At 38.2% G+C, this 15697-nt stretch overlaps 1 protein-coding gene across 12 annotated transcripts in view; it reads right to left on the bottom strand.

Annotated features, from left to right (window-relative positions):
- LOC121314090 (partitioning defective 3 homolog) overlaps window positions 1-15697 on the bottom strand; it is a 377684-nt gene that overhangs the window by 128418 nt on the left and 233569 nt on the right. For all 12 annotated transcript variants that reach the window (XM_041246939.1, XM_041246940.1, XM_041246942.1 and 9 more), the window contains one exon: window positions 14409-14565. In XM_041246939.1, coding sequence (XP_041102873.1) covers window positions 14409-14565 — 157 coding nt within the window. The remainder of the gene's footprint in view (window positions 1-14408; window positions 14566-15697) is intronic.

Here is a 15697-nt window from a genome sequence, read left to right as displayed (position 1 = left end):
GACTTTTACCATAACATACCATATTACATCAAATTTAAGACACACTTTGTAAACCATTTTGTCTTCTCAAATATCCTGTGTCTTAAATTTGAGTACAGTATAGTGATGTGTGTATTACAATCAGGAACATAAGACATGACTACCCGAGTACACAAACAGCAACGTGACTGACTGCTGAGAAAAGAGGAACAAAGACATGGCTACCCGAGTACACAAACAGCAACGTGACTGACTGCCAAAGAGGAACAAAGACATGACTACCCAAGTACACAAACAGCACCGTGACTGACTGCTGAGAAAAGAGGAACAAAGACTTGACTACCCGAGTACACAAACAGCAACGTGACTGACTGCCGAGAAAAGACAACAAAAGACATGAATACCCATGTACACAAACAGCAATGTGACTGACTGCCGAGAAAAGAGGAACAAAGACATGACTACCCAAGTATACAAACAGCACCGTGACTGACTGCTGAGAAAAGACATGACTACCCGAGTACACAAACAGCAACGTGATTGACTGCCGAGAAAAGAGGAACAAAGACATGACTACCCGAGTACACAAACAGCAACGTGACTGATTGCCGAGAAAAGAGGAACCAAAACATTACTGCCCGATCTCGAATCATCCATGACATACAGGCAGCCATTTCAAAGAAGCGTCTTTAGCTTCTGAGGAAATTAAAGAGAAGCTTTTACAATTTCAGCATTTCATTATTACGCTCCACTTTAACAAATAGTACTAGCTTGGACAGATCAGAAATGCTGGTGAGACCCCCATATTTTTCGACATGCCAAGCAATATCACAGTTCACAAATTGGGAGAAATACAGGTGCGAGTAATCATGACTGGAAATGAGAAGCAGCACATATCTTTATTGCTCTGTGTTGGCCACAAACTGCCTCCATATGCTTAATTAAGGTTGTGTCTTTGTAAATGCAAATTTATTTGATGTTTTAGTTTTTCCTCAAATTGAGGGTGGGAAATTTGGGCTGGGTCTTAAATTTGAGGGTATCTTAAATTCACAAGAATAAGGTACATACATATATAATACTGAAATGAAATCCAAAAAGATCTCAATACGTGTTACACTGGGAACATTGAGTATGCGGTTGAATATGGCCAGCATTGCACCGCAAGTAATAGTGGGTAATCCTGATAGACTCCCCTAAAGAAACAAAGTACTGTCTGTTAGTTAGATACAACTTCAACCAATTCATAACAGCTCCAGTCAGGCCAAGCCAGCTTTTAAAATGATCAATTAAAATGGCATGAACCACAGAATCAAATGCAGCACTGAGGGCCAAAAGAATGAAAATGTATATAGGAGTTGGAGTCTGTACTCACCAGCAAGCCATTCACCACTCTGACAAGGATGGATTATACACTAACCAGTGCAAAGGAAACGTTTTTGTAGATTTTCTTTAACAGCTATTTTCGACTGTTCAATTCGCATTGTCATGATGTTAACAGAGAATTGCAATATAATTAAATCCTGTTTGTAATTTCATACAAAGAGCTAGAGTCATGCTCACAAACATGAGAACTTAGTTAAAACTAAACACAAAACGAATTGAATTTTCTTGGTAATTAAAGCTACTTTGTTGAACACTTTCTACAAATAACCTGATTCAATTCCGTGCATGAAAACAGCTTGGGGAAAAAAGCAGCTCGGTGAGAAAGAAAAGTGAAAAAAAAAATCAAAAACAAACTAAAATGTATAAAGAAGAAAGGGTTAGGGTCTTATTTTCAGATCCAAACACTTACAGTTTGTGAGATAAATGACTTTTAAATGGGTTATATTTTCAAGTCTACTGAATATTTCAAAATAATTATTTTAAGAGCTTTACTAACCAGACATTTTTCAGTATAACTGGATTTAGAACACAAACTAAAACACATATTATCACTTAATGTAAATTAATTAATTAAGTATGCAAGCTCTCCCCTATTTTAGAGAGATCATGAGTCTTGTTCAATGCGTGTTATAACTAAATGATGTGGTAGGGTTTTGGTGGTACAGTAGAAGTGCAGTTACTCCACTTCAAACCTCTGCTTATTGACCTTGAACACACCCCCTGCAGAAAATATATTTTATTCAGCCTGGTTCTATCTTTCCATTTTATGAAGGCAGCTTTTGAACTTGCCAAGCTAAGAGGCATAGAACAGGAGCAAATCTTTTATCCTTGCTATGAATGCCCCACAGAAATGAGGCTGAAACTGTCAGTTAGCACCCTGAAAGCCTGACATCAACTCCAAGTGTCAACATTAACCCAACATCTGAAGCATATTTCTTTCTATCAGTTACTACTGTATGTGTATACAGACGCAGCACATTTCAATTTAAACCTGAGGTGATGCAGTTTATGGAGATGTTATGGATGGACAGACAAGTGCATCACAATTGTCTGAGTTCACAATCATCAGTGATTTACCCCCCCCCACCCCCACCCCAAAACAGAAGTTTGTTGCCAGGATGACAGACAATGGCCCTGGCTGCAGTCATGCTCTGTTCAGGCAGGCTCCATAGCAGCTTCCCCTCACAGCTGTGTAAGCTGGAGGCTAGGTTGAGAACAGTCACTGATGATGGTCTGTGAGGAGGATTCATACTAGGCATCCAGAAGCAAAAGGCACGACAGTCTGGTGATTAATCACATTGTGTCACCAAGCCCCCTTGTATAAAGGCTACTCTTAGACCTGCCTGGTAAAAAAAATAAACAGCCAAATAAATATCCAAGAACAACTAACATTTATAGATTCTACAGGGGCTTCCATTTGTGGAAGTTAAAAGTTAAGAGCTGTCAGTACGATGGAATGGCTGATGACCATGATGTTTGTACAGAATGGTATAAAAAAAGAAATGGCAGCGAATAGTTTAATGAAGAATTGATCAATGGATATTTAAGACCTGCCACAGATGTCATTAGGTAAACAAAGGAGGAGTTAGTATCATGGTTAAGTACATTAAAATGACTGCATGCCTAAAGACAAGTGTTCTCCTGATACAAGGCTCATTTTTACATACAGATGAAACACCTCCATACATCCCCACAATGATAATGTCAATAACTTCTGCTAAACTGAAAATGTGAACAAAAACAAAGCATTCCGCTAGCGTAATTGAATGGATTGCAAGCATGACGAAATAATGTGAAAATGATCTTTATGAGTGATATGTCTATAGGTTAAAAATAAGATAAATAATAATACCTGACACCAACTGTAGTGGAACTTTGAGAGACTCATAGCTTACCTCTTGTAAAGACACGGCCTAAAAACAAGACGTCTGTATCAATACTGTGATCAGAGGTTAAAAGAATGTGGCACTGAAACTGTTCACCAGACATCATCTGCATTGGAAACACAAAGGATACAGCTGTGTACCAAACATTACTGCAGTAAACCAAAGTGTGCTGCCTATGTGCAGCTGTAACATCAAAAGGTCACATGACCTCACCGTGGTAGCCATATTAGGTCACAGGTTAATGTTATGGTCAACATATTAGGCATGCAGGGTTTACAGTGTATAAACCCTAAACATATGAAACCACTGTCTCAAAAAATAAATACATACATTTCTTCGAAGAAATTGGATTGGAATTGATATTTTATTGACATAATCGTTGTGATTGTTCAACCACTTTCAACTGAAGACAATTAAAGTGATTTGTTGCCACTGTGAGAGGCTCATTTTAACAGCATACTGCTAACTGCAATTTTGATCTATGATGAGTTGGAATTGATTAAAGGGAATTGGAAACTGGAATTGACCCCAACCCTGAAAACCCACAAAAGGGTTTGTTTATCTCATACGACGCTCACTTGACCTAGATAATCACAGGATACACCCGTGTACAAAAACAGGATCTCAAGCATTAGGTCTTTATCATTCACAAACTGACATGACCCCACATGGAGAGTAGATAGGGCGACATCCCCACATTCTGATACAACAATAAGCTGTGCTGAACAGAACACTGTTTGTAAACATGACATGCACATACTGATAACCATGAGGATAAGGAGCACCACAAAGAACTGATCTAATTAAAAACAGAACAAAATGAAATGTTAGCTTCCAACTATTACTGGTGCCAAAACACCCAGACTTGCTTTTGCTACTTCCATTCAGAAGTAAATTTGTACCATCTTTAAAAGACAACTGAATCTTGATAAGCTGCCTTCCATACAAGCAGACACATATTTTAAAACAGATATACAAGTGCTGGATATTTACAAATAAACATGATTACAAAAGCATTCCTGCTTTGTTACAAATGGGAAGTGAGCAGGTTGAGGGGAGAGGAATGAGACTTAAAAAGGTCAAAGTAATTAGATGGAAATCTACTGCACACTTGATTCCGCAAATATGCTGAACAGATAATTGGCACTGGGAGTAAATTACATTAATGCCGCCTGTTGCTGGAAACGAAGGCATCTTGTGAATAATTAAATCTGAGACTTTAATAATGAAAGACAAAGTAACAGCCTGTTAGGAAACAAAAGTGAAACACTTGAAAGTGAAACAGTTTTAAAGAAGTTGTTGCAAATAACAGGAGCAAACCGAGAGATATCTGCTGCTAATGTTGCAGTGTACAAGTGCTGCAATTCTAACACCAGAACAAGACCAAAACCAAGACAAGCAGACAAACATTTTAGCTAGTACAGTCTTACAGTCTCTCAGTCTCTCTCTCTCTCTCTGGTTAAAACCTCATCATAGGAGCAAAAATAAATAAGATACAAAAAAAAACAAAAAAAAAAAAAAAATCGCAATTAATCACGCAATTAAATTTATTAATCTTAGTTACAGGAGACTATGTAGTCCAGTGGGTTTGTAACTAGGAGGTACCTGGTTCAAATTCCAGCTCACTCACTGTCTCATTATGTGATCCTGAGCAAGTCACTGAACCTCCTTGTGCTCTGTCTTTCGGGTGAGGCATTGTTGTAAGTAACTCTGCACCTGATGCATAGTTCACACACCTGCAAGACTCTGTAAGTCACTTGGATAAAGGCATCTGCTAAATAAACAAATAATAATAATAATAATAATACTAATAATAATAATAATAATAACAACAACAATAATAATAATCTTGGTTTTAATTGTTATATTTAATTTTATACAATTACAACATACATCTCATTTGTTTGTTTTATTACTGATGCTGCTATTATTATTACTATTTTTATTATTATTATTATTATTATTATTATTATTATTATTATTATTATTATTATTATTATTATTTATAAGGCCATACATGGTCTTGGGCTGCCTTATCTTCCAGATCTGCTCTCCCCATATGTCCCTGGTCATTAGCCTAGATCGGAAAAATGAAAGACAGTTAGGGATTTTAAACGCAACTTAAGACAGCCTTCGTTCCAGTAAATCAATTATAAAGGGATTAGAAACCTTGAACGAGAGCGTTCAGGTATAGTCCCTTAGGTCGTGTTAACTTTGGAACTGCTGTCCGAAAAAATCCTAAAGGCACAATTGAATTTCTGGGATCTTTTTATATTTCGAACCTAAGACCCCTGAATGCTTGGAGATAAGAGCACTTTATAAGTGAAATTTGTATTGTATTATAGCAAATATTATATATATATATATATATATATATATATATATATATATATATATATATATATATATATATATATATAAACTGTGTTTACATGACTTTTGATATCGGAATTAGTTTTCTGAAAAATTTCGGAATTCTTATGCTCATGTAAACTCACAAGTGTTTTTTTTTTTTTTTTTTTTCCTGCACAGTTCTCCGCCCCTCTGTTACCAGAGGAATCCAGGAAGCAATCGCCGTAGTGCACTAAAAGCTGATAAAAGTCTTATATACTCATACAAAAATAAGTTTTTAAAAAAGTAAAAACATCAAGAAATAATACAAATATTTAAATACAACTTTCTGTAGTACATGTATATTTAACAGCACGACGAGTTAACGCGAGAAGGACAGTAAGGGTAGCTCCAACATAAGGTATTTTGCATCAAAACGGAACAAAATTATACCAAGAAACATGAGTGGGGGGGGGGGGGTGGTGCAGCCATTCAAAAACTGTGGGCTTTCTGAGTTCTGGCTCATGGTCTACACTGGTTCTCAAAATTATTCACCCCCCCCCCCCCCCCCCCCCTTGGACTTTTCCACATTTTATTGTGTTACAACATGGAATCAAAGTGGATTTAATTAGGAGTTTTTGCCACTGATCAACACAAAAAAGTCCATAATGTCAAAGTGAAAAATAAAATCTACAAATTGTTCTAAATTAATTACAAATATAAAACAGAAAATAATTGATTGCATAAGTATTCACCCCCTTTGCTATGACACACCTAAATAAGCTCTGGTGCAACCAATTGTCTTTAGAAGTCACATAATTAGTTGAATGGAGTCCACCTGTGTGCAATTAAGGTGTTTCACATAATTTCAGGTTAAATACACCTGTCTCTGGGAGGTCCCACAGTTGGTTAGTACATTTCCTAACAAAAGCTACATCATGAAGACGAAGGAACATTCAAAGCAAATCCGGAATAAGGTTCTTCAAAAGCACTGATTAGGGGTAGGATATAAGAACATTTCCATGGCATTGAATATACCCTGGATCACAGCAAAGTCCATTATTAAGAAATGGAGAGACTATGGCATGCGACTGTGAATATGTCTAGAACAGGCCGTCCTCAAAAACGGAGTATCGGGGCGAGAAGGGTACTAGTCAGTGAGGCCACCAAGTGGCCTATGTGCATACGGCAACAATAGCCCGGGTGCTTCACAAAACTCATCTTTATGGGAGAGTGGCAAAAAGAAAGCAATTGTTGAAAAACACTCACATCATGGCAGCATCATGCTATGGGGACGCTTCTATGCATCAAGGTCTGGAAAGCTTGTGAAGATAGAGAGCAAAACGGATGCAGCAAATTACAGAGAAATCCTGGAGGAAAACTTGCTGAAGTCCTCAAGAGACCTGGGACTTAGGAGAAGATTTATCTTCCAGCAGGACAATGACCCCAAACATACAGCCAAAGCCACACTGGAGTGGCTTAAAAACAAAAAGGTCAATGTCCTGGAGTGGCCCAGTCAAAGCCCAGACTAAATCCAATTGAGAATGTGTGGAAAGAGTTGAAAATTGCAGTTCACCAAAGGTCCCCATCCAACTTGATGGAGCTTGAGCAATTTTGCAATGAAGAAAGGGCAAAAATTGTAGTGTCCAGATGTGCAAAGCTGGTAGAGACTTATCCAAATAGACTCATGACTATAATTGCTGCCAAAGGTGCCTCAACCAAATATTGACTCAAGGGGGTGAATACTTACACAATCAATTATTTTCTGTTTTGTATTTGTAATTAACTTAGAACAATTTGTAGATTGTATTTTTCACTTTGACATTATGGACTTTTTATGTGTTGATCAGTGGCAAAAAACTCCTAATTAAATCAATTTTGATTCCATGTTGTAATGCAATAAAATGTGGAAAAGTCCAAGGGGGTGAATTCTTTTGAGAGCCACTGTATATATAACTTTCTATGCAACGCCACTCATTGCATTTCAGTTCCAGATCCTTCCCCCAGAATACTCTAGATGAATGCAAGAACACCTTTGTGAAGCATTTAGAAGTTACGAATATCACCAGAACAAATCTTATTCACCTAAATAAGCCTTGCACGTGCAGTTCTGTTTCTCTTGTTATTTTGTTTGTCCCAAACATTAAATGATTCATTGGTATTTTAACTTCTATTCCTGGGTCATCTACATGTTTTCACATATTCACTGAGCCTTATAAGAACATGGCTTTTCTCAAGAGGTTTATCAGGAAACATGTTTTTAATAATACAAAAATGAATGAATAAACACATACAAATAAAATCAAGAACTGGTAGAGCGTGCAAGTTTCAAGTTAGTGCACAATCACGAGTTCGCTGTTCTTGGAACAGCTGTCTTCTTGTTTTCTTTATGGCAAACAAAACGGTTTCCATGACATAACTACGCAGCTCCTCAGTAAAGTAATGAACGACAAAATGTAGCAATCGCAGGCTAAAGATCAAGCTCTCGTTTTTTTCTTGTTTGTTTCTTTGGAGGAGGGATATTAGAGGAGGTAGTTGCGCTTCATTGTTTGTTCATGTATGGTTGCCACCTCTGAGATATATACAGGATATTATGACGTTATAAATTACGAGAGCGAAGGTCGAGTAATTTATAAACTGCCACAGAAACCCGAGATGGAATTATTTTCCTGTAACTTACTGAAGATGATGAGCTTCACCAGCACAGTTTTTTTTTTTTTTTTTTTTTTTTTTTTAAAACAGTGTTTCAGTGCTGAACAGACGTTTTATCCGTTCTGTTTCTCCAGTTTCCCTGAGATAAAAATGTACCAGCTTTACATTTTTTTAAATACGTATTCTAATTTTGTTGAGCATTAATGAACATTTCTGTACTGTGTGTGTGTGTGTATATATATATATATATATATATATATATATATATATATATATATATATATATATATATATATATATATATATATATATATATATATAATACAAAATACAATATGATAAAATTCAGTTAGGTAACTATTTATAATCAATTGATACTGTGCATATTTCAGGAGATATTTGAATCACTCATTGTGGTTTACTGTGTCATTGTTTATAGTTGGCTGTATCGCTGTGGTTCCAGCTGCTGATGCTAACGGACAGCCCTTGCAGCACTTCTTCATAAATCATATAAGATTAAAATCCAGGATTTCAATGGGACACCTACCTCACTACTGAGACATTGCAGGGAAAACTAGAACAGGTGGCAAAGCTACTTTTTACAGACCCTGTTCTCCTAGGTATGTTCATTATCCTATTGCACCATTTGAAACAGTTATTGCTCAGCTGACAACCATGAATGATACTTGGAGCTGGGGTTGACACAGACAGCTTCAGTCTGAAATGCCCATTAGAGACTTTATCCAATCATGTATGATGCATGAATGTTTTCACTAATTAATAGTTCACATGTTAGAAATACCAAAACATGTTGCCTCACAGCGGTTTCAGCAAAGCAACATCTAGTTAATGTTTCACATGATAAGAGCACTTTCCTCTTGGCACAGGGATGGACAAACTGCAAAGCAAAAACATTGTCTTCCCTGCCAAATATACTGTAGATATGGTTTGTGTGCGTGTGTGTGCAAGTAACAGGTATTTGCTAAGCTGAAGAATTCATATTAAATGGACTGAAGTCAAGCAATAAATTAAACAACAAAAATAAGTGCTTTGAATTTTGTGTCCTGTTTTAAATGTGCATGCTTACCCTTTTGGGCCATGCTCATTAAAACTCAAAACTTTTCTGCTCCTCTGTACCTCGATCACTGACCTTAAACTTAAGCTTTTAAAAAAGTTTATGCTGTTTAGTCAACATGAAATGACCTCCGTCTCTACCTTAAACGATTAATGGGAGTTTGCAGACTACATGCCAAAATGGAGGCTCCAACTCTTTTGATTGACTGCTCTGCTACCTGCCAAACCACCATATAAACTGTCTCTTTAAAATAACAGGCATCCACACCAGAACAAAAAAGCACTTTCACAATGAAAACATGCATTCTCGGTTGTCTACAGAAAAAACTATCTTGCAAAAAAAAAAAAAAAAGGGCTTTATAAACATGTAGCTAATTCTACTTCAGACAACAAGGTGCCTTGGATACATAAGCGTAAGATATCCTGAGAGGGAACTGAAAGCTACCCATCTCACTTCAGTGAGATTCATCAAGCGGGTCAATCTTACCTCTTGATCCTAGCTGGAACCACATAGGAGGTGAAAGACCAGTACCTTTTTTTCCCTATTGATCACGCCGTTATTATCTGATTCACACAACTAATCATATAACTTTAAAACATAGTCCATCAACTCCCCGATCAATAGCAGCAAATTGGTACTTATGAGATTCACACCAGGCAGTGTTATCCCACAGGCCTCCTGTTCAAATCACAAGCCAGGGGTTTCACATACAATGAGTTGCTGGTTTCATGAAGGTCAGGTGTCTGAGTGAAAGGTTTAACTGTGAAGAGTCAGTGCTGACAGGCATTAAAATGGAGGAAACAGGACAGCTAGCCTCACTGTGCATTTCAGACCAGACCAGTGGGATGGCAGCAACATGCAATGCACCAATGTAATCTGGCTTTACTATACTTTGCAGCGACTGTCCCTTACCATAACTGGCTGTATCCATGTTAATTTGAAAGGCTAGTGGCTATGATACTCAAACATGCAACCCAGTGTGACTCTGAGATGGTACACTCACCCTAAAGGAAGCAATATGAAAGGCTGCTTGTGACAGAGAGCGAATGAATCCTAGTCAACAATCTCCCTCCCAACCTGTGAGGGCGCTGACTCGGACTGCACTGCACCACTGTTTTGTGTATTCACAACACCACATGCACTTGGAGCACTCACTGTTGGACTGGTAACCATGTAGGTGTTTTAAAGTGTGTGTTATTAATTCGGGACTGAACCCCGTAGCCAGTATTATTATTTTAGCAAATAATAAAGCTTTGTTTTTCACCATTGAACCGTTGGATTGTTATTACTGAGCACTACATCATCTCTACACCTGCGCCCTGCAAACAACTTTACAACACTGCTTTATTAAATTAAGGGTGAATTGTCATGCTAATGGATGAATTATATGTACAGCATAGCTTTTAACTGATTGCATTTTGTTTAAATTTATCTTGTAACCCTTTTTACTGGACTAGATAGTTATTTTCACAAGAGTGTCTGTGCTATCAAATTGCAGTTACCACAGAGCGCAACAAACATACAGGTAATTAAGCTTTAAACAGGGGAAGTCTCATTCAGATTCATATTAATCTTACTTCTCATTGAAAAAAATTGATTGTGTCCAACACAGGCTGAATTTATGAGAAGGGGACTAAATTACATGGGAACGATAAAAAAAAGTATTTGTACCGATATTCAATAGACATCAAGGGCACAAGTTGCCAGGCGAATAGCTGCAGTTCAGGTAGGCACAGATTTCACCTTGTCACACAGCCAGACAGGTTTGTTACACTCCCAATGAGCCTTTGCCTTTAAAGTCTACAATTCCACTAGGGAAGTTGGGGATGTAACTATTCTCCAAAATGACCAACCAAATTTTGCAGTTTCTATCAAAGTTTGTCAGATTTGATGTCTTGCCAAATGTGACTGAAACCGACTCGCAACAGAGAGATGCAGCTTTGCACAACAAATGATGTGATGCGAGGGAAGGACCGCTATAGTAAATGGTGTTGTATGCGTCACATGATGTGAGAGAAGGACTGCTATAGTAAATGGTGTTGTATGAGTCATGTGATGTGAGAGAAGGACCGCTATAGTAAATGGTGTTGTACGAGTCACGTGATGTGAGAGAAGGACCGCTATAGTAAATGGTGTTGTATGCGTCACGTGATGTGAGAGGACTGCTATAGTAAATGGTGTTGTATGAGTCACGTGATGTGAGAGAAGGACCGCTATAGTAAATGGTGTTGTATGCGTCACGTGATGTGAGAGGACTGCTATAGTAAATGGTGTTGTATGAGTCACGTGATGTGAGAGAAGGACTGCTATAGTAAATGGTGTTGTACGAGTCACGTGATGTGAGAGAAGGGCCGCTATAGTAAATGGTGTTGTATGAGTCACGTGATGTGAGAGAAGGACCACTATAGTAAATGGTGTTGTATGAGTCACGTGATGTGAGAGAAGGACCGCTATAGTAAATGGTGTGATATGCTTTATTGTCCAAACCTTGTGTCACTTTAAACCGCTGCATAATGAGACACCTGGCAGAATGCTTTCATGATATTTTGTGTTAAATGCTTGGGACTCATTTTGAGTCGAGTCCAGGGTATTATGTGTTTTCCAACCCTGTATTAGCTACCATTTTTACAGCTCCCTTTATCATTGTCCAGTTGAATGTTTTATCTCTGACACCCTTTTCTCACTTGGCACAGTCCTATCCATTTAGAAAACCGCTCAGCTGTGGGATAGGACTGGAGGCATACTAAGAACATGTCAGTTCAGCCATTTCACTCAGTCTCAGGAATCTGCAGCAAACCTGCACCCTGTGAACTCCAGTGGTTTAGTGATGCAGGAATGATCCCTTCCTTATCTTGTACAGTAGTGCATGTTGTCCCTTGTAGGCTGGCTTCCCTACAGTGTGGGTCTGAGTGAAGGCTGTATGGTCACAATTGTATCTATGGTGTACAGTACTGCAGACAATATTGACATTCTTTAAATCACTTACACATTATATACAAAAAAATGTTTAACATTTTGTGTGTGTGTGGGGGGGGGGGGGGGGGGGGGGGGTGATACAGTTACCATTTAATGTTTATCAAAAGAACACAATCTCTTAAATCTTTCAGAATTTGTCAGGTTCCATTTCAAAGACTTTATGAGTAAAGGCATGGTTGCAAAGATGTGTTCAAAAAGTGATAAAATGTTCTAAGATGTCAACCGTACTGCATCAGTGAACATGGTTACATTACATGCAGGTTTAGCCAACGATTAGCCTTGTCGGGCAAATCCAGCCATCATGTGACAAGGCAGGCAGGCTGTTATCGACGGCTTTTCAGAGAGCAAAGTGCTAAGTACCTCATCATTCACCGGAGGCCACGTACGGACAGGGACTAAACTAGAAAAAAAAGAGCTTAAGAATATCTGTTTCCAGGTAGACTGTATTGTTAAGCATGTGAGCCTATTTCCAAACCTGTGAGTGTTTCCGGCAGAGTGTTGCTAGGATACTGTTAGCGGAATGTCACAAACGCCACAACTCCATCACCACATTCACAAATACACAATGAATGTTGTTTCAGTTTTTTTGACACACAATCAAAAACAGAGAGATGCAACAAGAATTACAGTATGGAAATATAATAATATGTATACTACTGATGAAACCGATGATCCTGGGAGAGCCTAGTCATATAAACCAGCATAGTAGAGAAAGGCTTATATATTACAGCAAAACGACCTCTTGCTTGAGTCCCACTGCTATCTCATTTTTTCTTAGCTAAAGCCAAGTCCAATATCAGAATGAAGTAAATAGCAGTTACTCTCATGTAATAAAAATCAGTGTTCGATACAGCTTCAGAAGCATTAGAATTGAACATGAAACCATTAATTAAGGCTCAATCCCTGGTCTGGCAGAGCTGCTGTTCTAACTGACAGCCTTCCAACATTCATTGGATCAATATGGAAGAGCACTACTTTGCTGAATCAATGTGGTGTCACTCTTCTGCTGGATTAATAGCTTCTTTCCTGAAATCACTTCATACATCTTGTTAGAAGGATATGGGAGTATGAGCCATTAATTCACACTTTAATTTCTACATACTCAAGCCGGTTAAGACAGTCTTAGCGGTTACTGTTTTAATCAATATTGATTTTTATACTTCAGTAGCATTAAATTAAACAATTTATTTATTTATATTCATAAACACAAATCCAGACAGCAGTGCAAACTGATCTGCAGTGTAATCTGAACCATGCTATCATTACGAAATGCATACTGATGATGAGATTATCAAAAACCTAAAACTAGTTTTTTTTAAGGAAACCAGTCACAAAACTGCCTGGAAAGCCTATCTTAACCACAGTTAGATAAACAAAGGTTCTGCAAGGCTTTGGGCTTCAGTAACATGAAGAAACACTGCAGTGTTCACTGCTAAATAAAACAAACATTCACCCCTCTGAAATAAAAGACATTAACCCTGTCTGTCTCGGATACACCTGCAGCTGTTGCAAGGTGTTCTTTCCAGGACTTAACTTTGTTTGCAATGCTGACAGCATCTTTTATGGATGGGAACCTACCCAAGTCGAATCAATTATATACACACGAGGGTAGATTAAAAGCCATAGGGGTAAACAAGCTCATTCTACAAAAAGGGTCCTCCCAGCTTTCTATTGATTTGAGAACCTTAGGACCTGTACTGTGTCTATTTAGCATAGTGAGGGTGTTTACAAAATGTGCACTGAGAATCAGTTACCTTTAGAACAACTAGCATTTTGTTATTATCATTAAACCATTTACCATTAATCCTTCTATATTTATTAACTCTATTTAAACTGTATATGCCACTTGATCAAACTAAGACTTATATAGTTTATGCCTTTGGGTTATATTCACTTCATCTTTGTGATTCAGTATTTTATAATTTCTTCCCACTTGCTCTCTGGCTTCTGATAGTAAGACAAGTTTCCCTCTAAGAAATATTCTTGGTGTATTTCATTTTAAAACAAGGGGACATGGTTAACATGATTGAGTGTTACAGGGCGATTTCTCTATATTCTAGGCCAGTAGATAAACAATGAATGTCATTTTTGGGTGGTTTAAAGGGGAAGGGGTTTGCTTGACTTACCAATCATCCTCCTGTCGGCCATGGAGGCCCTGGGCATCAGGGTGTCCTGCAACCCTTCGATCCCGCTGTAGAGCGAGTGGGAAATTCTCCGCTCCCTGTCATCTAGCGAGGTGTCGAGGGCCAGATCCATTCCAGAGGGACTCCCAGGCATCTCCAGCTAGAAGGACAGAGAGAAGATAATCTGAATTAAAAGGATTTCACAGCATGTTGGGAGAGGGGGGCAGGAGATTCCAGGATTATCATCCAACTGGGCTCAAAACAAGCTATAACTCCTCACCCTGCTCCACAAATTCACTTTGATAGGTAGGTGTAATGACCACCTTTCTGTGTCACTTTACAGATTGTCTCCCATTGAGGTCTGTCAGATTTCCACACGAAGCAGAAATTCAGGACTCCACGATACTTCATTTTTGCTTGTCTTGTTGCATATTTTACCCTCAAAGGTGATGCCATATGCAGTTTATTTTTTTAAACCAAGTAAACAGCAGAGGGCTTTCCTCAGCTAACAAGCCAATGAAGAGCCAGCTCTTCCTTATAACACATTACAGATAGCTTTTGAAGCCAGGCTACTGGATGCTGACTTTTCGTTCCCCCACACCTACCTTGTGCAACATCAGCTGCCATACGGTTTAGTACTGCTACGTGTTCTCCACTTTAACTTCTCCTTTTAGAAATAGAGCTAGAATCGTATCCAAGCAGACTACATGGCCTTTAAGAGGTGCAATATCATGGCCTTACACACACACAAACACCTTTTTATCTGGAACAGATAAAACACAATGATTCCCCACGACTGTACTATCAGCTGAGCCTATTGCAAGCAAGCTTATCTAACCCACCACAAAAAAGAATTCGACATTTGGTTGCCTGGTCGTGGTGTTAGTTCTTCCACCTTTCTGCAAAACAAACAGCAGGAACCAGTATGTCCCTTATCTTTTACTAAGCACCATACCTTGAACCCTATGCTGAATAAACTGTGGCAGGGGCAGGATAGGTTCCATGGATTTCCAATAGTATTACATGTAGTTAACTTTTTCAACAGATTACAGGTGACACCATAGCATTCTTTCTTTCTTTCTTTCTTTTTGATCAATGTGCTTTGCAGCTGATGGTTGTTGGAATATGTAAATTATAGATTTAGTCACCTTGTTCAATAAAAAAGACAAATTCTTTTTGACCCCAATTTAATAATCACAGTTACAACTGAGCCGGCATTACTCGGACAACTGTGCATTCCATTAAACAGCACTGTTCAATGCATGGGCCATTTTTATCACAGCTGTTACTAC

This window comes from Polyodon spathula, chromosome 4 (genome assembly GCF_017654505.1).
Source record: "Polyodon spathula isolate WHYD16114869_AA chromosome 4, ASM1765450v1, whole genome shotgun sequence".
NCBI lineage: Eukaryota > Metazoa > Chordata > Actinopteri > Acipenseriformes > Polyodontidae > Polyodon > Polyodon spathula.
This window is presented reverse-complemented; position numbering and strand designations above follow the sequence as displayed.